Source organism: Pseudopodoces humilis, chromosome 1 (genome assembly GCF_049639895.1).
Source record: "Pseudopodoces humilis isolate 2021_Gansu_Grassland_sample_001 chromosome 1, ASM4963989v1, whole genome shotgun sequence".
NCBI classification, from domain to species: domain Eukaryota; kingdom Metazoa; phylum Chordata; class Aves; order Passeriformes; family Paridae; genus Pseudopodoces; species Pseudopodoces humilis.
The window spans coordinates 84,937,062-84,962,736 of NC_142200.1; the positions used below are offsets into that span (position 1 = coordinate 84,937,062).

The 25,675-nt window shown below is 42.3% G+C and overlaps 1 protein-coding gene across 2 annotated transcripts in view; it reads right to left on the reverse strand.

Moving 5' to 3' along the window:
* SLC22A23 (solute carrier family 22 member 23) overlaps window positions 1-25,675 on the reverse strand; it is a 108,482-nt gene that overhangs the window by 71,749 nt on the left and 11,058 nt on the right. For both annotated transcript variants that reach the window (XM_088056591.1, XM_005525351.3), the window contains exons 2-3: window positions 18,794-18,897; window positions 13,394-13,548 (exon numbers count right to left, since the gene is read on the reverse strand). In XM_088056591.1, the coding sequence (XP_087912717.1) occupies window positions 13,394-13,548; window positions 18,794-18,897 (259 nt within the window). The remainder of the gene's footprint in view (window positions 1-13,393; window positions 13,549-18,793; window positions 18,898-25,675) is intronic.

The window sequence follows — 25,675 nt, forward strand, 5'->3', positions numbered from 1 at the left end:
ACAGAAGTGCAGAAAATCGGCTCAGCAAATTGAATTTTTGTTAATTTTTTGGCAGGATTATGCGGCTGAACAAAACCAGCAGAGAGGAAGCAGATGCAGAGAGGAAATGCAGGTGAGCAGGTCTGCTCCTCCCTGCACCAGAAGCTGCTGGGATTCCCCCAGGCTGGGAGTTAAGGAGCAGTTACAGGAATGCAAACACGTTTCTCCTACGTGGTGACTGCATTAAGAGGAAGGCTATATCAAATAATTACTGAACATCAGTATCCTAATGGGATCACAGTTGCAGCACAGTTCCCATGCAGTTAAGACTTTTCCCTAAAGACGTTCAGGGGAACACTCTGAGCACTCAGCACTCTGAGGAATGGGCAAGTGACCACACAGGCAGCAGCTCTGCTGGCCCCCAGACCCACACCACACTGACAACCCCTCTCTCAACAGGTACCGCCACTGGGGCAGGATTAGGCTGTTTCAGAGGTACCTGTGCTGCTGCCAAAATCTCCAGGTACAGACAACAATATAGAATGGCTTTGCCAGCCACATCCTATTCCTGTCCAGATTCACCAGTTTGCAGAACAAACAGAAAATGGAACTTTCAAGAGATTGTATGCTTAGGTTACTCAAATGTGTGATAATTTTACATTTATGGTTAACTGAAATTAAACCTAGCGAATTTTACACTGAATGCCTGTCTTGAAATTGTCTCAAGGTTTACATTTCAAAAGTACCATTTCAGTCACACATTATACAAGTGTAACTCACATGTAGGATATGAAAAAATCAGCTTAAATATTGTTTGCCTTGGCATTTACCCTTCTTGCAGTAGCTTTAAGTTACTAAAATTCTGTTTGAAATTAGAATAGTGCATAATATTTTGCAGACCAATTTTCCAATTCAGAATCATCAGGAAAATTTTGTTTTCACGTAAATCTTAGTGAACACTCCTAATATATTATAACAAGTGTTGTAGTGTACCTTTCTCATAGATGTCTTCTCCAAAGAATAAACACTATTTCATTCTACTGTTGAGAAAGTGAAACTCATTTTTCAGGGAGCACAGTTTTCAGTACTGCCATTTATAACAACACAAATAGGAGACACAGCTGAAGCCCAAACACATAAATCCAGAAACTTCCTTTTGTATTTCCTATTTTACACAGTACATTTTAAAATAGAAATGGGCATGCTGTAGTCAGACATTCTCAGGCAGACACCCAATTAGCAATCAAAAATTAATTCAGAATGCAGAAATAACAAATTAAAAAACAAAAGAGAACAACAAAACCCCCAAACCACGTAAGCCAAAACCAAACAAAAACACCCACACACTTTGACAATCCCAAAGACTTTGAAAATGTTCTGATTAAAAGACCAAGGTTATAGGAGCTTGACAGACAATTCAGCACATAGAACATCTTTCAGCGCTTTTATCCTAGATAAAAACATCATCATCTCTGCCCCCCAGTTCAAGACCTAACGTTTTCTTATCCCAAAGACAAAAAATAAAATTTAGTCTCATTGAAGGGCAATATTTACTGAATAAAATTGATGGGACAGCAACAAAATGACCTTTTCAAAGCAACTCTTTCCAGTACTGAAATATCATCTTGATGACCTGCATTTCTGCTCTTCGAGGTTAGCACTGCCAAGTTCATGATCAAGATGTTTTGGTCTGAATCACAAATTTTTTTTGTTGTCATCAGCAGACTGAAGGGTTTTATTTATTCACTAATTTGGATGTTGCTAAGAAAAGCCAGCCAGAAAAGTGGAAGTCTCGTAACTAGGACCTGATCATATTTGGTTCTCCAACTAAGCTTCAGAAGTTTCCAATAAATCCAAAGCCAGGCTTCTCACTCTGAAAGCTTAAATAAATAAAGTTAAAGCCACACAGATCTCTGTAAATTATTTTAAGAATTGCTTTTCTCTGCTGCCAGTTTATCTGCTCTTCTCGAAGTTAGTCAGTGCCTAGAAAAGGTGGAAGGACTTCCATCTGCTACTACTGCAAAGACAGCTCTCCTGAAAGGAAGCACCAACCTGTCCAAGACATATGTTTGTCAGCATATCAGACTTGCTGTCTCTGCCAAGATGCAATTAAACACTGTCTAATCTTCAAAAAGCCTGCAAGAAATAAGTTTTAAATCCCACATCTAAGAATGACCCACACTGAACTAAGTCAAGCTTCACCATGACTTGCAACAGATTAATCTGTTTACACCAAGGGAATTTCCTGACCCAAGGTTGCTGCAGTAAGCTTGCAAGAATTGATTCATTTCCACTACAAGCAAGCCACAAGGGCTCTTAAACTGCTTCTACAGCAGGACATTATGGCAAGGCAAATTTATTCCATGTCCCTTGCAGTCCCTCCTCTCTCCTTGACTCCCCAGGCACCTGCTCCTTCTCTCCACCTTTGTCAGTCTATGCTTCTTCCACCCTGCAGCGAGCTTTTGTGAGGAAAAAGTCCAGGGGAAAACTGACTTTAAACCAAACAAAACAATAAAATCAACAGTTATCTGCTTGTTTACTCTGCTGAATCAGGAGGTGGGAGCACCAGCCAGGGCAGGATGGACATACCCAGAACAGGCAGAGCTAGGTCAGCTTAGGTTGTCCCTGAGCTGCTGTCAGACTCTCCTGCAGGGCAAAAGCTCCAGCCAGTTCCTCCTGCACTGTCATTTTGAGATTTCAGCTACTCCCAGAATCAGGGCAGAAAGGATCAGATGCATAAACAAAAGGCCCTGTCCTGCTTGGACAGGCAGGTGGGTTATTTGTCCCAGCAGCCCACTCCTGTGAGGCATTCCACCTTGCACAGCACTGCAGAGCCACATTGCAGCTGTTGGCTGGCAGCTGAGCAGCACTGGGCAAGCAGGACATGCTTCTGTGGCCTGAAGGAGTGGCCACACTATAGAGATCACAGGTAAATAGAAGTATCCTAGTCAGAAGTCAAATCCAAAGCTGTCCTGGCAGGAAAAAGCACTGGTATGCCCAATGCAGATCCCAGCAAGTATGAAAAGCCTCCCAGCCAGGATCCCAGCAAAGGACAGCAGTGAGGCAGCAGTGCTACTCACACTCACACATGCTAGCACGACACGCTGCCAGCTTAGTCTGGCCATCTTTTTGTTTCCAAAACAACTAGGACACAAAATCTTTAATCGCTGCTATTATTCTTCACTGGATTGAAGCAGATTTCTTATTTTAGAAAAATATCTGTCACATTGTCTTTTATCACAGCATGAGAGAGGAGGCAGCTGTAGTACATACTGTATAGTCTGGGGTTTTTTTAATTTTCCCTCTTTGGGTCATGCATTAACTATTCTTCTTCTCTGCTTCAGCACGTTACCAACCCTAGACCCACAGGAAACACTTATCCTCAGGGAAAGACCACCATTAAAGAAAAGGTCAGGAAGGGAGGAAAGGCACCTGCAAGAATGCTTTTTTATTGCAGTAAAACATCCAGTTAAAAAGGATGAAGTGTGTCTCCTGAAAAAGTCAAATCCGTCAGGTTTGCAAGATGTAGATTGGATTTGGTGTATTTTCTTCCAGCCTTAGCACAGACACTAAAGAAAACAAATAAGCAGGATAGAAGAACTGATTGGACACAATGTGACAATGGCTGATTCACTGTTCTAAACTCACACCTGACACCTGAAAAGACTCCTATGAGTACAGTCAAGGTTGATATAATCAAAGCTGCTCCTGCCCAAATTCCAAAGCATTGGAGTTCACTAATTGGGTTTCTCTGCTGTACAGATACAAGAGAAACAATTTTTTTTTTTTTCAGCAGATGACAAACACTGACAGTTTTATTTATTTATTTAACTTTCAAAGCAGAGTCATTTTTTAATGGATCTATAATTCAAAAGCTCTTTAATTAATTTTCTTCAAGCTTCCTAGAAAGACAGATTTGACTTTCTGCATTGAAAAACAAGTCAGTCAAGTTCTAGGAAAATAACCCCAACCAAACATTTCAAAGTCAAAGCTATAAATGAAACAAAAATGAGATGTTATTAGGAACAGTGGTTGCAATGGCACCCCATAAGCTACTTCCAGCATTACAATTTTTAAGTTGCTCTTATTTTTCCTTCCTGCCTTCAATCCATTTTTATGTGCTATAATAATAGTAAAAAAAACCCACAGAAATTCTTCTCTTATAGTACTTTTTGCCTCACCACATTATTGATTCTGCTTCCTGTGCTTTTTTTGTTACCTTTCTTTCTTCTGACTCTGTTAATCGAGTGATCCATATCCAGGAGACAGCTACAGTGCCTACAAGTACAAGACTGAAATCTGAGTGGAAGCAACTGTGGATCTGGAAAAGGTCCCTGAAGAGCTGACAGGCTGACACTTTGTTCCTTCTGGACAGCAGTTTCACATCAAGCAGAAAACTCTAGGGATCCATTTATTTATTTATTTTGGACAACAACTCTGGTGCTTAAATATCCGTTGAACTCAGCGCTTCATAGAGAAAATGCCCTCCTCGTTTCTCCAGGGAATTAATCTGAAGTGTCTGGATAACAGTAATATAAAGCAACCTACGTATGTCTTAGCACCAGGACACACAGGTTCTCCAGTCTGCATTTTTAACAAAACCACAATTACCGTGCACAGTGCTCCAGCAGAGCTTGCCCTCCTCCACGACATTTCTCAGTCCTAGTCCAGCCGAGGCATGCGCAAACACTGCTCTCCCCTGCTGCTTCTGCCAGAGATTATTCTTCTCAGAGAATAAACAACAGCAGAATGAAATGTATGTCCTTAACCTAGTGCACTGATTATGTGATCTAAGCCATTGATGGAGATGTATTTGCACTTCAATGCCTCACTGCAAGGGAGAGGGCTGAGGCATTGCAGAGAGGGTGGTCTTTGCCATGGGACTCAGGCAGAAAGCTGGAAGGAGAGGCCACAAGAATTGTTAGCCTGCCAAGAATTCCTCCAAGCACAAGCCACTTAGAGAGAAATGCTGGGACATGTAGGAGCTGGGGACATCACCCGAGAGGTGCAAGAACATGGATCCAGAATTTCTGATGCAAGTATTGGATAGTGCTTTCTTCCACAGTTCAGCACAAGCACTTCATCAAGGGACAGCTTTATTTCCAAGCCACTGAACTTTCTTCAAACCCCTTTTTTCCCTAAGATACTATCTGGGTTTTTTTACCAGGCCTAAATTCAAGAATAGTTGCAAGAAAAGTTGAAAGATTCCATACTGAATATAAAGGTGTCTAAAGCAGACATAGAGCTTATACATCCAAAACTGGAGTAGTGCAAAGATTTTCACATCATTCACTGGACTTCAGTAAACTGATTTCTTCTCTCGCAATTCATACCATAATCAGAATTCAAAGAATGAGAATAAACAAGTTTCCAAGATATTTGCAAGCACTTAGGTCTCAACTTATCTCTAAAAACTACGTAAGTATCCGTACAAGTCATTTAAGAAGGGACCAGATGTTCTCAAAAGACAAAAACATAGCTCATACTTTTAGATCTATCAGCAATTGTAGCATTTAACATACAAATTCATTCACAATGCTACATCAAGGAGTTTTCTTTAAAATGAGCGATATGAGCACTGATATGATGTGTATGATTAAATTCTGTACACTGTCTTCAAATAAAATGAAGAATTGAAACAAAAGTGAACTTTTTATTGTATCTGACTAAATAATACATACTTGCAGAATTACTTCAATGAGCACTGCCTGCAAATTTCATGCTTTGAGTGAAATTTAATTAACTTGAACTAGTAAAAATCCCACAGGGTTATATTATTTGTAAGTGAGAAAATAGGAGTCATGTCTGCGTGACTGGGGATGGGAATTTGGCTAGCCTTGTTTAATTATGGTTCCTCTTGAATGGCACATAAATATTTATGTGAATTTGTGCATTGACATTTGTTGCTGGACTTGAACATTCAAAGTCACAACAGATAACTTCTAAATGCACCTTCTACATACACATGGCTTTTCCTCTATGCACATCCTGTTGCTATAACTTGGCTTGTTTTCCTGACAAGGTAACTTGTAGGGATAGGCAGGAAAGGGAAGTAAAGCACTATTCATTCCTAGGTGATTTATGAACCTATGCGTCCTTCCTTCTGCAGCAGAAAGCTGGCTCACACACACACAAAAATGTGTGTATGTCTGTGCCTTCACTGGAAGAAGCACCTGGGGGAAAAACAAATCCAACCCTGAATGCTGTCTGTCTTAAGTGCAACTCCTGAGAATGTCACTGCTTGTCTCATTTCCAACACTAGCCCATCCTGTTTCTAAGTGCTGCCAAGAGCCGGCACACAGATGAGGAACAGGGCAGGTAAAACTCAGTAAGCTGACAGTCTCAGCACAATGGGCTCTATATGTACAACTTCTCTCTGATGCTCTCTGTAGAAAACGTAGCTTCCTGCTAGGAAAAATTAAAAAGATTTAAAACCCAAAGTCACTTGGACGTGGCCTGCACAGATGTGTTACGGGAAGCTTTTGCTACGAGCCACCCTACACAACACAGGACACTAGCTTGGATCTATGTAGCAAGAAAAAGTCATTTAGCAGCTGTCTTACAGCAAGAGGGAAAAAAACCCCAACAAACCAGCAGAGGGAACAGACACTTCACAATTTATTCTTAAAGTGAGGATATAACATCACTTCAGCTGAGTCAAAGAGTTGCAAGTGAAAGGCAACTTTTTAAACACTCCCTTATAGTCTAAAGCCATTAGTTGTATGAGCAGCTGAGACAATGCAAAGGAATTTGGAAGAGGAAGAGAAAAGCCCCTCTCATTTCCTTTCAGTGGCAGCAAGCTTTCAGCCGTGCAACAGACTTAAGAATCTCTTCGACATTGCTCAAAATAAAAAGACACCAATTTAAAAAATCCCTAAAAGTATAATTGCAGTTCTGACCAGTTTCAAGTATTTGCGTGACAGAAGGTAAGATTTTGCAGACTGAGCATACCCAGTGTTGGAGCTGGTCTGGAACAATTAAAAGACAGACACTTTAAATGGTAAAAATGCAAGTTGTGTTCTGAGCTGGGGAAATTGCAAGTGTACTCTAATCTCATCTGATTGTCATCATCACAAATGTAACAACTGCAGTGTTCCATCTTAATTGCATTCACAATTGACCAGTCATACAAAAAGTACCTCAAATAAAATTAATTCCTTAGGCTTTTTGTTACATTGACAACACACAAGATTTTCAGCAAACGAAATGGAAAAATTGATTAAAATTATATTCTGCTGCAATATCTGCATCAAGCAAACATCTTCTAACCTTCCAAGGAGTTTTAGAAGGAGACTACTTTTATTCTCCTTTGGCATACTTGAAGACTTGGTATAAATTAATTTCAAATGGGCTGCCTTCAATGGTACAATTTTTACAGGATTTAGGACAATCTGTTAGCAATGTTTCAAAGCGCACCGCTGCTCCGGATCACAGTGTGTAGGGGTTAAAATAAGGATGAGGGTCCATGCCCTAATGGCAGATATTGTGTTCCTCAAAGGGCCTATACCCACTCTGACCATCAGAAAAGGGAAGGAAATTCAGCAGAAGTACTGAGGAAAAAGAGGCAAACAGATTATGATGAGTTGTGATTTGACTGTAGTGAGGGAAGCAGCGTAGAACAAGGACAATTTATAATTATAAGGAGAGTACTGTAATTCCAATAACCTTTTCCACTCTTGCATAAATTGAGCCCCTAGGCATGTCTGGTAAAAGGCATGCACAGCACTTTTTTTGAGCAGCTGGAGAGCTCCTATTGCGTACTATGGGGTTTTTTTAACAGTTCTCCCACAAAGCTTTCGAAAATTGTAGCGGTGCTGTTTCCAGAAAATCACGTCCCGGCTCAATGATAGAACAGCCTGTGGTGGCTCTATAAACAAAGTGGTTCTGTATCACTTAACAATTAATGGTCACTTTAAGGTGAGTCAGATTTTTTGTTCGGTGGATCCCTCTGCGATCACTCCTACCAGATCTGCGTCAAGTGACTCAGACAAAGGAAGGCTGGTTACATAAACAGAAGGTAGGTGGCTTAACAACCTTGATCTTATCACAGACCTGTCAGTGGAGAGAACTGCACGTTACTGCAGAGCTAACTCACATGTCAATGCACTGGAAAGGAATCAGATGTTTTCCACATCATCCGATTTGGGAATGCTTTGCAGGGTTATTTATTGAGCCAGCTCAGATTACACACAGAATAGCTTCAGAGCCTGCTGTTTCCACTGCTTCACCTGCCTTGCCAAGGCCATGCTTGCTACTAAAGAGTCATGAGAGGAAAATGGAGAACGAAATAAATTATAAACTGGGAAAGCTTCAGGGTTTCAGAGCCTATACAGTTTTGAAAAATAAAGGAGGAAAATAAAAAAAGATAAATCTCACCCTTTCTATTAACACTTGACTGGAAGCAAAATTATTTTGCAAATCTGACATCACTACAGCCCAACAATCAGAGGTGGTCCATTTTGGCACTTGCTCACTCTTCAGTCAGCAGCAAACTTTCTAGTACTCTGCTCTAGCTTTTTAGGATGCATGTTTAAAAAAAAAAAATCTTAAGAAGCCTTGTTTAGCCTCTCAGATCACTGCCTGTGTAATTTACAGGAGTAACAGGTTAGACTGACCTAGCTATAAATGAGAAAGATACATCACAGCTGGACATCCTAACTGGTCTGAAAGCCTTTGGCAAGGTTCCACAGGCTTTTGAAACACAACCTATGATTTTCAACAGTGTTTCTACCTTTTTTCTCCCAACAGTGAAAGAGAAGGAACATGCCCACTCATTCTGCTATTAAGCATTGGAGGGACACCCCTGCTTCCTTGCTCCAACCTGAGATGTCCTCCTCTTTCCAGCAAAGCTATTTCCAGAGCTTATTTACCATTTCATTCAAGTCTAGACTTTCTAATTTTGTAGCATAATCTGTAGCTCAGTCACCCATGAAACTGCTGAACAGCCTGAAATTGTGTGCAAATCCACACCATGGCTTGTGCTGACTGAGCTCAGGTACAGTCATTAGCGACAGCATACAGCATTTTAATGGGAACCTCTTTCAACCTGCCAGGAGCATTTGCCAGAAAAATATCTCTTCCCTTCCTCTACTTTCCCTTAAACAGTTTAATTAATACCAAAGTCCTATCTTTGGCTCCAGAAAGTGACAAAAGCAGGGATCCTGACAAGAAAACAGATACAGCACAGGACACAAACAGCTGGAAGGGAAAGTTTTTTCCCCTTCATTCATTTTATGGCCCTGCCCAGTGTGAGCTCCCACTCCCACTCTATCCCCCAGGCTCAGGCAGCACAAGAGATGCTATGCCCAGTAGATCTCCCAAAGGAAGTGGGGCACAAGATCAGAGGACACAATCCCACTGACAACAGCACGCTTGGTGGTCTCTGGAGGGAAGGTGGGTGGCTTGCCTGGCGGAGAGCTGCTGGCACCAGCCTGACCTGGGCAGCAGCATGTGAGAGGAGAGGGGGTGAAGGGGGAGCTCCTGCCCTCAGCCATGAGAGCTCTGGTATAAGCTGATGGCAACACACCCTAAGGACAGGAGCGGTGCTGAGTCATCCACAGCATCTGCCCTTCTCCCCAAAACAAGCACCCAGGAAAAGGCTGCTCTGTGGTCAGGGCCAAGGCAATGACCCAGTGAGAGGAAAACGACCCAGATGCAACACCCTCCCCACCCTCAAAGTAATCAGATTTGCTCTCTCCCATGACTTCCACATTTGCTGAGTGTACTTGGTCCCACGTGAGTTGCAGCAGCAAGCAGAGCTATCTGTGTAAGACTGGCATGCCTCGCCTGCTGCTGCAAATCCACAGATACCAGCAGAGGCATTACTCAAGCACCCATGACCCTGCTCACACCTCTTCCCCTCTCTCTCTCTCTCAGCCTGTCCAAAGGAGAATTCCTCTCAGGGCCATCTTAGGGCTTTCCACCCCAATGGGTAAACTCAGACCTCCTGTCCTTTCCTTTGGCTGGGCAGCCAGCTGTGGCACCGTGCGTCCCTCCGTGCTGAGCTAGCAGGCCCAGCATGCCCATCCTTCCTCTCTGGATGTGCACACACCAACAAATACTAAACAGAGAGCACCCTGAGAAAAAAAAAACCAGCTTTCCCCCTGCCTTCTCTTAACCTGACTTCCTCCAGTCCCTACACTCTTGTACATTCAGCTGCTGGGCAGGCCATACACACCCTTTCAACCACCGTGGCCAAAATGCTCCTTTGCATCCCTTCACCATTCCTCTCTCCAGATTTCACCACTGGTCCCAGCACCCTCTTCCAATTAGGGGTGGCCCATTACTGCAGAAATCTGCTCAGCAAAGACAGTAGGGAATCCACCCAGCATACCACAGCGGGCAGTGCCAGATGCGCACCACATTGCTGCTGAGTGTGGCATACTGGGAGACACCGTACCCTCCTGGGAAGAGCTTCCTGAGGATTCTTGTTGGTCCCTGACCACACCAGATGTGTGCTAACTGCTGAGAAGTACAGGAACCTGCTAAAGATTGGCAGGAAAACCTGCTTCCAGGCAGGAAAACACTTCTGGAAGACACTAAAAGCTCCTCCTGTTCTACATCAGCATGAAAGAAAAGCCTTTCAAAGCTGTATATGTTTGCTCAGTGGAATAGGATTTGCTGCCTTTCATTCTACTGGATGATGCAAGGACCCACAGCAGCCAAGAGGGGAAAGTCCTGGGCACAATGCTCCTCTACTTCCCTCCTTCACAGCAAGCACCATCACCTGCACAAAGCCTGTCTCTTCCTGCAGTCTCTTCACTAAAAATTTCACCTGAAACACGTCTTCCAACAAAACTATGGCAGCTGCAGGAAAAATTTTCAGTTTAACAAATCAACATCCCAAGGTGGCTCCTTCAGATAAGCCCTGAGCAGCTCCAGGCAAGAGGCTGTACTTGGAGGGCACAAGAAGTCAGCTCACCACAGCACGAGGAAAGTCCGCAGAGGAGCATGGGCACCTCCGTGCTGTCCCTCCACAGAGGCAGGGCCTGGCACACTCTGCACCTTAGGGCAGACAGCTCAGAAAACAGCACTAGGCTACAAAGAGTGTGGTTTGGATGAAGGCAACTCAGTCTTGGCAGCTCTGTGTTTTAAAGACACCGCTTTGGTGCTCTTCTCATTCCCAAAGCATCCTGAACTGTTATTTACCATTTCCCTCAGGCAGGCCATAAATCCAAGCACAACTAGGAAGCTCAACACAGTGTAAAAGGATCCCAGAGGCAGACTAATTACCTTTGCAGGCTATGTAAGCCTGTGCAGTTTTCTTCTGCACAGTAGCTTTGGAAATTTTGGCTAATGGCTGCCACTAACCGGTCAAACTTTCCACTTTCCATTGTTCTGATCAGGGCAGCGAGCTGGGAGTTCAGGGGCACAAAATCTCAGGGGAAGAAATGAAGGCCATTAAGGGAAAGGGAAGAGAGAGTATGAATCATAAGAATACTCCACACACTTTTCTGATTCAAGCAGAAAAGATAGTAAATAAAGACCGAGAAGAAGCCTAACAGATTATGAGGACTAAAATCAAAACCACCACCAGAGAGAAAACCCTACAAGTCCCATTCTCTTGAGACTTTAGGGATCACTTCTTTCTTAGTACTCCATACCAAGGTGTTAACTTCTTTTTTGTTTAAATTATTTAATACAGTAAGAACCCACTCCCTTCATCTCTTGAGACAGAAGGTCAGAAGATTTATCAGAGGCGCAGGTGCTGTATCTTTCACATTTTCTCACCTTCACAGAAGAGTGCTGATGTTCAGCCTGCAGCTAATTTCACACAGATCTCACCTAACACCTACTAGCTCAGTTTAGGCATTGTCTATGCAGACAACAGTGGTAATAGCAAACACCTGAATTTTAGAGGGGGTAGGGATAAAATATCAGACTCAAATCATTGCTCTGGACCAAGTAGTGCATGAAGCAACCAGAATATGCCATTTCCTGAATGAAAGCCTGGGCTGACAAGCTATTATCTGGTCTAAAGCAACACATACACTCTTTCACTGCAATCATAAAAGTGTCCAAAATCAAACTTCTACTTAGTTGGCATTTCCCCATGAAAATCATCAGTTGCAATCCCTTAAAAGTTAAAAAACTCCTCATCAAATAAAAAAAAAATAACACACTGCAACTGGGCTGTGAAAAATCCTGACAAAGCCTATTACCCAGCTGAACATCACACTGGTAATTGCTGAAGCCCCCTCCCATGGGAACCACACAGGTTAAATTGCTTCCCAATAGAAGTGTAATATCTTCTTTGGTATTTCATTTTTTTGTGAAAGATTCTCATTAGACATTACATGAGCAAAGGCAAGAGAATTAAAAAATCCTGTATCTTGGGTTATACCATATCAGGTATAACAATGAAGTGTAACACAGAACAAACTCATCTGTTGTCTCTTTCCCCTTGGCACAGACCAAAAATAAAAACTGGAACTTAATACTACAAAATACTCAGTGCAAAGTAAGGGTACTGTGCTAAATCTTGATGGGTTACATACCATCCACAATAGGAAGTAAATAGAATTTTATGAAGATCTGTACAGCAGCTTCTAGGATATAATTAGATAATACTTTTCCAGAGCCATAATAAAGAGGAGGAAATTTTGTGTTTTCTTCGGTTGGTGTGGTGCTACCTGTTAATTACAAACAGCCAAGGAAGCAGAAGATGCTCTCTGGAACACATCCAAGGGACACAGATTAGGCTAGTGGCATCATGGATGCACCCTCCAAAGGCAAGGCCTCCAGAGGGGATTTTCAAGTGGTCTGTCTACAAGTTTACAAGCCAGTCATCCCAGATGGGAGCATGTAGGTATTTCTTACAAGCTTTCTCTCAAGTTTCTCTCAGAGATTTCTTTCCCCCTCATGAAACAGACAAACAACATCATCAACACCCAAACAAAAACCCAAAATTGCCCAACCAAAAAATAAAAAGAGTTGATAAAAGGACTTCAGGGTCTTCTAACATATTTTGGATGTAACTTTACAATCCTGAGGCAGAGACACAGGATATTTTTGCAAGTAATAGAGGAAGTTCTGAAAAAGTGCCAGAGTACAAACTGCTAGAGGCAGCCAAAGTGGTAAGTCTCCCACTGAGCTCAATATTGCAGAGTGAAATCTACTCCCATTACACATTATTCCTATGACCCAGGTAACTTCTAGGTTTAAAAAACAACAGACAAACCCAAACCACTCAAACCACTAACTTTTCAAATTAACTCTGAGACAGCTTCACAGGGTGCTTTGTAGTAACCTAAAGAGACAGCTGCAAAATCCTCCTTACCAAAATTCAGGCTTAAAGCTCTTGCAATCAATATGATTCTGGTTTGATCTGTTTGAACAAAAGCAGGAAGCCAGAGAACAGCCGACCACATACTAGATAAAAACACATTTGTGTGGGCGATGAAGGAATACTCACGCAGTGCGTACAGGGAGAGGACTATTCCAGCCAGGCAAAATCCCTCGAAAAACCTGAGTGTGCTGAACATGGTCACATTCACTGACAGTGCCACAGTCAGTCCAAATATCAAAATGAATATGACAGAGAAGAGCAGTACAGGCCGTCGACCAACCCTAAAAATAAGGAAGTATGGAGAAACAGTGTTAAAATCCAGGATGGACATAATGCTGGATCATTAAAAACTGGCAAAGAGAGGAACAAGTCAGGCAATCTCTTCCAAATACTGCTACCCATTTTTAATGTTTGTTCCATGCTTCTCTTTTTTTCTTACTAAATCCAGATTTCTCTGCCACCTTTGCATTGACAAGTCCATCTCAGAAGGGATTAAGCAGAGACAGCACATTACATTGGTGCTTGATTTAACCAGCATTTTCAAAATAACAAAGATAAAAAAGAAAGCATCTAGGAACTACTGTAAGACCATAAACAAGTCCCTTGGAGATGAAAATCAACTTCTCAGAGCTTTCTGTAGTAGCACAGGAGGATATATGGCATTATATGCTGCATGGCATAGTACATTTTTAGCTGCAGAGGTCTCCTCTTCCCAAGAGACATGTACTTTTCAGTCTCATCTACAAGAAGAGCCAGCTCAGGAAACTACTTTTCTTGGTCTCATTTGAGAAGAAGCCTAACAAACATGGACTGAGCACAAAACAGGGCTCAGGTCACTTCACTGAGCCTTAGAGAGTTGATAATAACAGGAAAATTGTGAGCTCCAAGTCAAGCCCTCCAGCTTGTATCCCCATAGCAGTTGGAGAGACCCACAGAACCAGCCTGACTGGAGGGTAAGGTGAGGAATAAACCACTTCAAAAATCATTACAGACATCAGGGGCAGAGGACTCGCAGTTCTCCTTTGCAGATGCAACCTGCAGTTGCATGTATTGGTACAGTGCTGACGAGGAAGAAGAGTTATGCTACCACTGAATGTGGGGGCAGCTGCTGCAGAGTTTGGCTCTTTCACATCCAAGGAACACAAGATTTTTAACATCTCTTATTCATATGTTTAGTGTTTATAATTCCCCTTTCTCTCCCCTCTTTCTGTGCAAGGAGAATGTTACGAAGCACCAAAGCACACGGCTATTTTTAAGCAAGAATTGGATCATTATATGGAGATTTCCAAAATTTTTCAACTTGTCAACTCCCACAAGTTTTCCAGTGGAACTGAGGATCCCTTTTAGTCAGCTCCATATGCCATTTTCACAAAGAATACATGAACTTGCTTTTCGTAGGCAGCTTTCACAGACCCATTCAAAGCAGACTGTCAGCTGCAAGCCAGCCATCAGGTTGAATGTCAGCACAATAAAGAGCATTTAAATCTCACAACTTAGTCCAGTTTCACATGCTGTAACATTTCTATTTAATTATTTCAGCAGATTGTCACCAGCAAGTTATAAAATTCATTATACATATGCATTCACAATTAGAACTTTGGATTTTGCAGTACTTAAAATAAAATAGGGAGTGAAGGGCTGAAAAAGAGACATCATTATAATTTTTTACATTTTTGGGAACTGGAAGAGTGCACCAGGCTTTTCAGTCACACCTAAGAAAGTGCTGTCATGGCTCCTTGCATGAAAACAGGTTTATTATTATTTTCAGCTGTAGTATCACCTGTGAGGCCCCTCCAAGATTTAACTCGTTGGCATTAGCCATTCAAAACTTTTAAAACAGAACCAACATGCAAGCTGAAAGAAAGTGAGGTCAAAGCAGGCTGCTCTCCATCAGGGTACAAGCACAGCCCACTGGAAGATGAGCTGCAGTGGGGCTGAGGGTGGGAACTCAGCATCTCTGACTCTGTGATGCACAACACACTGGGGACACACTGGACACGGGGGCAGTGACTGCTGTCTGTGCTTCAGATTTTGCATTTATGGAACACAGCACTTGGGTAGGGAGGGGAAATACCTCATGTAAAACCTTGAATACAGAAAAGACAAAAAATAGCCTATGAACTTTGTGTTATCAGCTATCTGCAGAGACTTTTGCCCCCCCATTTTTGTAATGCCAAGCTGTAATTCATACCAATTAGTATTTGTGGAAGTGTTTTGCAGATGAAAGGCATTATGCAAACACTCAGAATTAGGAACTTAATTCTCATCACAAGCCTGACCTGCCATTCCCCGATGTTGATTGAAAAAGACCTCATGCTTAGCATACTTCAGTTCCCTTCCTCCCACCCTCTGTACTCAAGGTTATCCATCATTAGGACACAGAATTTCTTCTACTGTTATACAAGTTACACAAATGAATGGTTGCTGCTAATAAAAAAATCAGAAAATCCAAGAGCCTCCTGAGACTGTATAAAGCAACTGAGGCCAGATAAGCCCTCTGGTTAGAGGCATTTCCTCACAAACACAAAACCAGTCATCTTCTTCACCAAGGCATGCAGCACACTTCTTGGAAAAACACAGCTCCAGGGCAGCTATCAGCCATATATTTGGTGATCCAGTAGCATTTTGACAGGATGGTGTCTTAAAGCATAAAAAAAAAAAAAAGGCTTTTATATGCAGGCAGAATTATCTGTCTAACAGTATATGGAAATGCTTGTGAGAAATTACACCATACACAATTTCCCTGGTAAAACTGCCCCAGGATGCTATCTGCTGCTATCCAAACTGTTCCAGAGAGAGATTACTGTATCACGGAAGTCTCAGCCTACACTGCATGCTGTTATCTAGATCAAATGCTAAATGTTGCCTGCACAGGTAAATAACCAGGGATACAAGCAACCCCAGGCTTTTGAAGAATCTGCAGCCCCCACATGGTAGGATAAACAAATACATTGAGAAGATATTCCTAATGTCAGGGTTGCACCGCAGAGGGAGAGTGAATGGGCTGAGGACAGGACCTGCTCTTCCCACACTCCTACGCGTGTACCATGCCACCAAGACAACCAAGCTTTGCCCTCGCAGCTGCTCTTCCCATGCCATTCTTTGCAGGCTCTCTCTTGCTTTTGGGACTGGAACTGACTCAAAGGTTCCAAAAAGCATTAGAGCAGGTGCAAAGCAGGGGCACTACAGAGCAATGACTACAGAGCAATGACAAGTACAGACCTACAGTCTTGGCGCTACATGAACACCATGCCCACTTGCTCTAGGAGAAAACTTTCCACATAAACCTCAGTAGGCTCTGTGCAGAACAGGCAGAATTGCCAGCAGCACTCTCTGCCTGTGGAACAAGTAACTTATTCAGGCACTGGACACAGCTGAGCATGTTTGCAGACCTTCCTCCTATAGATTTTCCACACAGAGCTGTCCCAGTTTGCACACCTACTGTGTTTTGAACGTGGAGCACTCAGTTTACTTAGGAAATTGCCTTAATACACTCCATAGAGTGAGCCTTTGTCTCATCCAGCTTTAAAAGCTTCTTTCAAAGATGAAAAGCACAACCCCTAATGGGACAAAAACCCCAAAGAATCTTCTAATTATCTGAACTGGAGAGTAGTATATAAGTGAAATGAAAACAGATTTTGAATTTTTATAAAACTTCTGATGCATTACTCTGTTTAATCTCCCTGGCTCTTGCTTAGGACTGACATCCTTTTACCTTTATTCTCTCTTTCTACCAGGTACAATCTGTACAACCCCTTTGTATCCATCTCTTTACACAACCCCACACCTTAGCAGAAATTCAAGCTGTGATTAAATAGCAAAGTAAATTCCATTTAGGTCTTCTTTTACCAGCCCCAAGTTCTACTGCTGAATGGTAAAAACCCTATTGAGCACACGAGTCCTGCTGTGTCAGGTGCCTCAGCTGGCCATGTGGACCAAACGGGAGTATGAGGACCAACTTCAGCAGCAGCAAACCACGACCATTCTAGTCATCCACAAAAGGGTCACTGTTCCTTCCAGCCACCAAGTCACCCTTTTTCTCCTTTGCACACAGCTGGGAACCAATTCTCCTAAATTCAGTAGACATTTCTAGATAGCTGAGAATCAGAGTAATTTTATGCTGCATTAGCTCAGTTAAGCAGCTTGCAGAGGAGTCCAACAAGCTCATGTGGCAGCACAAAGTACACACTGGGGATAGAAATGGATGGAAGCGCAGGATGCTCCTTTTGGTGGCAGAGAGCTATTAAATCCACTTACTGCAGTTCTCTCTCAAAGCCAGTGCCTTAGGCAACAAGTTGTTCACTTATTTGTGGCTTATTTGTCAATTATAGCAGCACTTTCCTAACTTGGTAATAAGTCTGCTTTCTCCACACTGATTCCATTTTAGGAAAGCCAAGCAAGATCCCTCATTCATTTCCCCTGTATACTTTCTATGGGTTATTAGAGCCCCGTTTTACTGTGGTATTTTAATCAAATTCAACTGTCTTTCATGCATGTTCCCTACTTCACTGAAACGTCACAATTTGTCTCTTGCCCAAAAATTTTCAGTGACTATTCAGGAATCAAGATAAAGTTTTTGCTAGGAATGCTTGATCCAAATTACTGCAGAGCTGCAGGGGGCCTTTTGTCTCCCTGTCAAGTTGCTGATGTTTTATAAGATTTCCCTAATAGGCAACTCTTCTTCTTTTCCTGTTTTAATGAATGGCAAAAGAGTTAACTTGGGGCCATTAAAAGCAGCAACACTAGCAAATGTGCTGGAAGGCACTGAAGTGACTGGGACAGCATTGCAGAGCTATTGTTTTAGGTGCTCCAAGTTTCCACTGAAATCACTTGAGTCATCCATGTAATATTTCCCCCCTCTTCTGCACTACAAGACCATCTTTTTAAATTAAAGCTGAACCCTCGGCATCAGTGGGCTATCCAATAATGTTTCAACTGTCTCAATTCAAGGAATTGTGATCATCTCTTTTTAAATTTAATACCCCAATACTATCAGCACATAAGTCAGCCAATCCTTAACACTACATCACGACATTTGCCTAATGAGAACTTTAAAAAAAGAACAATTAAAAGGTTTGCAAAAAACAGCCTTCAATGCAGCAAAAGGTACTGTGTAAGCACAGGGTTGACATTACATTAGTCATGTATTCAGTGAAATCAATGCCGCTTCCAATTTCTTTTGGTCCTCTCGTTTGGTTAAGAAAATGAAAACCAATTCTAAATTAAAGGCTTCACTCGCATAATTAGAAAATACTTAATTCTATACTAGCTATACAGCTGAAATAAATTGTGTCAGTGGGAAACGAGTATGCCAAATATCAAATAGTTTGTCCTACTTAGCTTGATATAAATTACTCAGGTCCAATTAACCTGTTAATTACACTGTTTGTCCATCGTGATTTTTTCAGAACCTTAAAAATCATTATGCAGAGGTTCCTAATGAATACAAAGTAGAAGACAATCAAAACAGTATTTAATACTGTTATTTATTTAGAGTTGCACTGCATTACAAGGTTTTTCACTTACCAGTCGGCTATACATCCTGTTATCAAGTGGCCGAAGATTAATCCTACAAGCAGGGAGAATTTAGCAATGTGGACTTTCCAGGCAGAATCACAAACAAGATCCCACTGGAAGAAAAGAAGAGACAGAAAAATGGAAATAAATTAATATCTCAGATGTGTTTAAACATACTAATACGGTGTAGAGTTTCTTTCAAAGGTCAATCCTGGCACCAGAGTAAGGAAACGGTGGAGGAAAGATTTCCCCCTCAAGTCAAATCCCAGACCCCAAGAAGAAAAGCAAAGACTCATTTACCTCAGTGAGCTTAATCAGATCCTTAATTATAAGATGATAATACCCAACACTTAGAGGTCCCCCTCTCCAGGCCACAGGAGGTTAGCCTAAATCTCCCTCAGGCAGTACCACTGCTGCTGCTGGAGCCTCTCACCACCCCAGCCCCAGACACCTACTACCAGAGCCCCAAGAAGCTCACCAGCAGCAAGCCCAACAATTTAAGAGCAAGTTCTCCAATTAATGTCCTCAGGGCTGCCTGGAAACACGGGGAAAAGCAGCTCCTTTGCCACAGACCCTGAATGACCATTTGCTCCGGGCTCTCACAGCGTCAAGACGCTTTCGCTTTCAGAAAAGCATCTTGATTTCCCTAGGTGGTAGAAGAGAGATAAGACTGAATAAAGGCACAGCTTGTCAGGACAATGGAGCCAGACAAAGCAGCTGGAAGCCCCAGTACAACTTCTTGGGACAGCAGCCCCACAGGGACTTTTCACAGCTCAGAGACCGGACAGGATCTGAACCTCCACAATGAAGCTATGCTAATACTGAAATTAACCTTTCTGTCCAAAGAAAGGGGAAATGGACTACTTCAGGCAACCTGTCACTAGGGCACTGCCTCATTCCCACGACAAAGATAGGAACAACAAGGTTTCTAGTGAAACTTCCTTAAACTCCAAGCCGTTTTCCTCTGAGGCAGAGGAAACCAGAAGAACCAGACTGCATTCCTGGCTTTAGCCCAACATCCTCATTGCCCTCAGACATGTAACATAAGCTTTCTTATGTGTAAAGTGAGGATAGTTACTGTTATACCCTTGAATAAATGTAAGAGGATATGTTTGCCCGTGGTTTGTGAAGTGTTCAAATATTGATGGTAATGGCAGCCACACACTTTTCATGACAAGTAAGTACAGCTAGCTATACTTATCTCAGATACTCCAGAATTAAAACTTTGCAGAATAAATGGCTGTTTGTGTGTAATGTAATAGTAGCAGCCCTTCTGACACCAGTAACTGAAGTTTCATAGCCAAAAGCACAAAGTATGCAATTTATTTTTAAATGTCAGATGCAACTTCAAAAAAAAAAAAACTTCCCTCAAAAGAGTTCAGCTAGGTGCACTGCACTTTTAAGCAGCTGATGCATGATGCACAGCCCTTCCACAAACAAGGCAAGACAGCCCTCTGGTCCAACACCACAGATGTCCTGGCTACAATATACCATCTCACCAAGAGCTACAGCAATTATGTGGCTGAAAGAAATGTGCCAGCACTCAGGCATTTTGTTTAAGTTAAATGTATTTTGAGTTCCCCACTGCACTGATTTGTCGAAGCTGGGATGTATATGTCTCATCTTCCACCCTACAGACTGGAAGCACTGAAGAACCATAAATAAGTAGTATAAGCAAGGATTTTTTCCACCAAATAGCTATGAAAAATTTGCAGCGAAGAACTCAGCAAGGCACTGTAGATTGCTCTCCAAAAATGCTGGCTTTTCAGAAGCAAGTAGAGGAAATGCAATTACTAATACTAGCAATTCTAAAACCAATCTCCAGCTAGCAAACAAAAATATCTGCTCAGACAAGCTGCAAACAAAACAAAATTCAGAAGATCCATCTGAGGCAGAGGCAGGCTTTAAAATTCTCCAGATTAATTTTCACAATCCAGAAGGTGTATATGCTGCTTTAAACCGGGAAATCATTTTTGTTTGTAGACAAAAAATCAAGTTTATTAAAAATATTCTTCTTTATACAAGAACATATTTAAAAATTCAAACATTCATTTTTATATTAATTGATGTCAGAGGAACAGTAGTGTCCTCCAAGTGCAAAAAGAAAAGGAGATATCCTGGTGCATTTCCATCTTCACAGTTTGCTGTTGCTAACCAATGATAGCCGGCCCTCACGCAAGCCCCAGGCAGGGAACGGGCAGTACCAGAATACACGTAGGCAAAAGGCTGGAAGAGCCAAAATATCATGAAGAGCTGTTGTGAAACTTCAGGACAACAGATGTCAAACCCCTCTAGAACACTGGAACAGAGAGCAAGAGTTTAAAAGCAGGAGAAAAGTCAGTCTATCAGCTTGTCCTTCAGTGGTGCCCAAAACACACCCACTCCTCTCGATAAGGATTATCTGCAAGTCATCCTTTGTTTGTTTGTTTTTGAGGCTACTGTCCAACTCCCCAGCTGCTCTGAAAATAAAAACATGTATTTCCTTGCAAGCCCTGCATCTGGCTCTTTCCTGCCCTCTGTTAAGCACTCACTGCAGGCCAGGAGAAATCAGAGCTGATCCCCCAAGCCGATATGGGCAGACTCTTGACAGACCAGGCAGCCCCTGACCTTCCCAAAACATCTCCCTTTGCTAAGCCCTCCAAACTTGTAAATACATGAATAGTGAAATATATCAACAGCTGCTTTAACACACAATTCCAGAGAATCTGCCATGACCACAGATTACTTGCTCAGTACTAAGAGCTGAATTATATCCTGGTCTTTCCTCTGGCAGCTGTCACAAACCAGAGAGAGGTCAACATGAAGCAGTTACCCAAAATAAATTTGGCAGGACAGTGGTAGGTGCCACCAGGGCATTCAACTTGCAAGGCAAGATGAGAATAAGGAGAGAAGAAGAAAAATGGATGCTGGAGTCAAAAGCAGCCTCAGGTAAAGATGACATTATAGGACAAAATACATATTTAATAGCGAGCGTATCATCCCCACATGCCTTAACACAGCAGCAGTGCAAACCAGGAAAGCTTTGTCATGCTGAAAGCACAGGGATTTTGCCAGAGACCTGTGTTCCCCCTTCCCCAGGGAAAAGGCTCAGCTTTGAAGAGCTAGAAATAAAGCAGGAACCTTTGTATGACATCAGTGCTGCCTCTCCCCTTACATACACCCGGGCTCAGCAGAGCAGAACAGAGCTGATGTGTTCCCACATGGCACAGCTGTGCCCAGAGCCACAGCAGGTCCTGCTCCAAGCGCCAGTAGTCTCATCCTGCAAAGACGACACTCAGATTTGCTCCAAGGAGAAAGGAGTGACAAGCTTTCACGGCCCTGCAGAACAAAACACTCGGGGAGGCAGAGCTGATGACAGTTCAAGAGGCACTCCAAGTAAATCTGCACTGGGAGATTGTTTTGGCTGAAGACTGGACAGTAATCCTCTACCACTTCTTGCAAAGGGTAGGTTAATCTGTTACAAGCAGGGAAACCATTAAATCCTGTAACTGCTCTGGCTGAATCCCCTGGTATCCCACTAGGGAATTGACAGTGCTGAGCCTGACAAGGGAATGCTTCTTAACTTTCCCTGGGATTTTTCTGTGTGCCCCTGGGTTTCTTATGTCTTTTTGTCCTCCATCCATCCTCCCAATACAAGAAAGAGATCACATAAAGTGACCTGCTAAACAAGAATAACTGTATTTTATGCCAAAACAGAAATAACTATATTTAAAATACACTGGTGGAAAAGGAACAAAAAAGAGCAAAAGCTAATTTTTCATAGCAGTACAGCAACATAGAGAATTTGCCACCTATGCAGCTGTGCAATATATTGCAAGTGTTTTTTTCACATTGGGACAGGGTATTTTGGTCACAGCTGAAGGAGTCATACCTTCAGGAGCCTAATGTTTAACTGGTATCAGTGAGTCACCACCCATACTGTGACTCACTATAATTCATTGCAAGATTGAGTACTCTTTAACATGGGATGCTTGGGAAGACACCTGGCAAAAAGTAACACACCCCAATAGTAACCAACATGTAACTTCCTTACAAGGGGTGAAAATATGGACAGGGCTCACGTGGTGCATCAGTATTTGCACTGCTATAAGTTATAAAAGTAAAGTCTGCTGCATGATTGTAGCTACAAACACGAGATGTCTGAACTAAGGGCTCTTGTCTCAAAAGCCCTTGTGCTCCAGTGACCATAATGCTGTCTGTGGTACCTAAGCACACTCAATACCCACTGCTAAGAGATAAGATGTCTGTTGAGGATTTGGCTGGTTCTACCTTCACCACCATATCATGAGATATGCAAGGCAGACCCTTCTGTCCTATAAGGGAGCAATGAGAAAACAGGAGAGATTCTCTGCTACAATGCTAACCCAGAGTCTGGTACAAAAAGCCCACAAGAGGAGAATGGACACACACCCCCTGCTTCCCACACTCTGGGCTCACATCTGCTTCCAATGCTCGATGCCCAGATTGCCACTGAAAGAAAGCATCCCCTTCCCGAAACAGTCTGCAGGTGGATTGTAGCTCTGCTGGGACTGCTCTCTGCAGTGGTTTCAGAGATAAGAGACCAGAGGATTACCAGAGCTGCTGCCATGGAAGGCCCTAAGCCAGGCATCAAGCTGCAGCCTTGGTCCTTGATGCCTCACACGGCACCTATGACTGCCCAGTCCCTTGAGTGACGGTCCCACCTGGGGAGCCCTGTCCTCTACATACCACGTATGCCACAGCAGCATCTAACCCTGCCTGGGGAAAAGCCACCAGCTTGCCTGCTCATTAGAAAACAATTTTAGGACCAATAAATGAAAATAAGAATTGATTCTTCATCACTGAGGTATGCTGGATCTCATCTTCCTTTATTCCTCTCCTTCCTGTTCTATCTTTTTGTAACCAAACCTGTCAATTTACCCACACATAACTAGAATGCATCATCTATACAAACACTTTATCCAGTGAGACTTTAAATTTATGATGCCTTCATATTATCTTAGTGGTTTTTTTCCTAAAAAAAACCAACAACCTGAACCAAAGTTATTTTAAAGAAGAATAAAATAATAAAAAAAATACAGTTCTGTTTCTCATACAATATACATAAAAAAAAGGCAGAACAATCTCCAGGCACTTATTCCTGGAGGAAAAGCTCCAAGTCAGCAGACCAAGCACTACTAAAAAAAACCCAAAACAAATAGGAAAGCAGAGCAGTCAGTAGTTCTAATACAATATGCCTACCAGTAATTCCTTTTCACAGAACTGAATAATCTGAGTAGTACTCATAATTACAGCCACAGGACACCACTGTACCAAGATTTCCCTCTAGACTGCTAAAGGACATAATTTCTCTCCTCCCTTTCTCAGCCCCCACAAAAAATGACACTCTGGCAACATTTAATCTTTAAGAAAGTGCATGAGATCCAGAAAGTGATGTGATGCTCAACTCTACAGAAAACAAGTGTGCAGTACAACCACACAAGGGAGACTGGAGAAGAAGCCTCCCAGAGTGATGCTCCAGCCCAATTGCAACACTAAAAGCTGGGGGAGTTTTAGTACCACAGGCATCTCTGTATCCCCTTCTCAGCCTTGGCAACATGAGAGCATTTAAACGCTTTAACCTTCAGGGTTCAGAGTAAGGTTCCCTCTCCTTTGAGATCACAGCTGGGCAAAGTACTCCCAATCTGTATTTGAGGTGTCAATGAAGTGTTCTTGAGAACATGTGGCATTTTTGTGACCATCAGTACAATCAGCTGAGTGGAAATATCAAGATCACATTTGAAAATAAGAACATTAAGTAGAGTAAAAAACTGATAGAATTAACCCTGTAAGACTTGAGAAGAAGGTATAAAAATTAATAATTTTATCTTTTTTTTTACCAGCCACATTCAGAACCAAACCTCTCCAAAGGACACCTTTCCTTATCTTTTTAATCAGACGCAAGTAGACTGGAAACCAGAAGAGTCATTAAAAACACAACACACAAGAAAAACAACAAACCAGCTATTGAGAGATTGTGTTGTTTGTTTTCTTTGAACAGCCACTCAAATAAGCCTACACCACACCTACACTGGAATGCCTCAACCCAACACAGAGTCAACACCTGGCTTTCAAGCTACTTCCTCTGTATCATGCTAGACCTGTAAAAGCCAAGTACATCTAACATTGTTCAGCTTTATCATAAGTGGATGCTTTTGCTGAAATCTTTGACCAGTGCCTTAGTGCTTAGCACCTCAATACTTCAAAACAAAATTTTTACTGAGAAAGTACACACTGGCATTTTGAGAGGTTTATAACCATCCAGATTTGCAAGAACTTTTACTCAGGTGTCAAGAGAAATACTGCTGGTACCACAGTATGACCTTTAGCTCAACATCTGCCTTCTTCCCACTTCTAATAAATCTGAGGTCTTTATCCCCATACACTGGAGCTTTCTAACTCAACAGATGCGAGGCCTTGTTTGGTTCAGCTTCTTATCCAATTTGTTTTTCTTACAGTGGGAACAACATTTTCTGTACTTTTCATTCTCAGAAACCAGTAAACCATTTCTGACCACAGCAGACACCTGGCAAGGATAACTGCAGCCCAGAAAAATGACTTGTCAACAGCGAACACAAGGTCATGTACACAGAAACTGTCAGGTTGTTTTAACTACGGACATGACTGACCACCTGGCCAATGCACCATTTGAAAAGGAAAGCAAAGAAACTGCTTTTGATACTACCACAAAGACAAAGGTTTTGAGAACATGGGGAGGGAAAGAAGTGGGGAGAAACATAGGGGGTGGCACATGAGCTGGGGGACATGTGCTTAGCTGTCTTCCAAGAAAGATATAATTAGATTGTGCAGTATAATATGAACATATGAAAACAGCTTCCATCCCCACAAAATAGTGCAGGGCTGCATAACCAT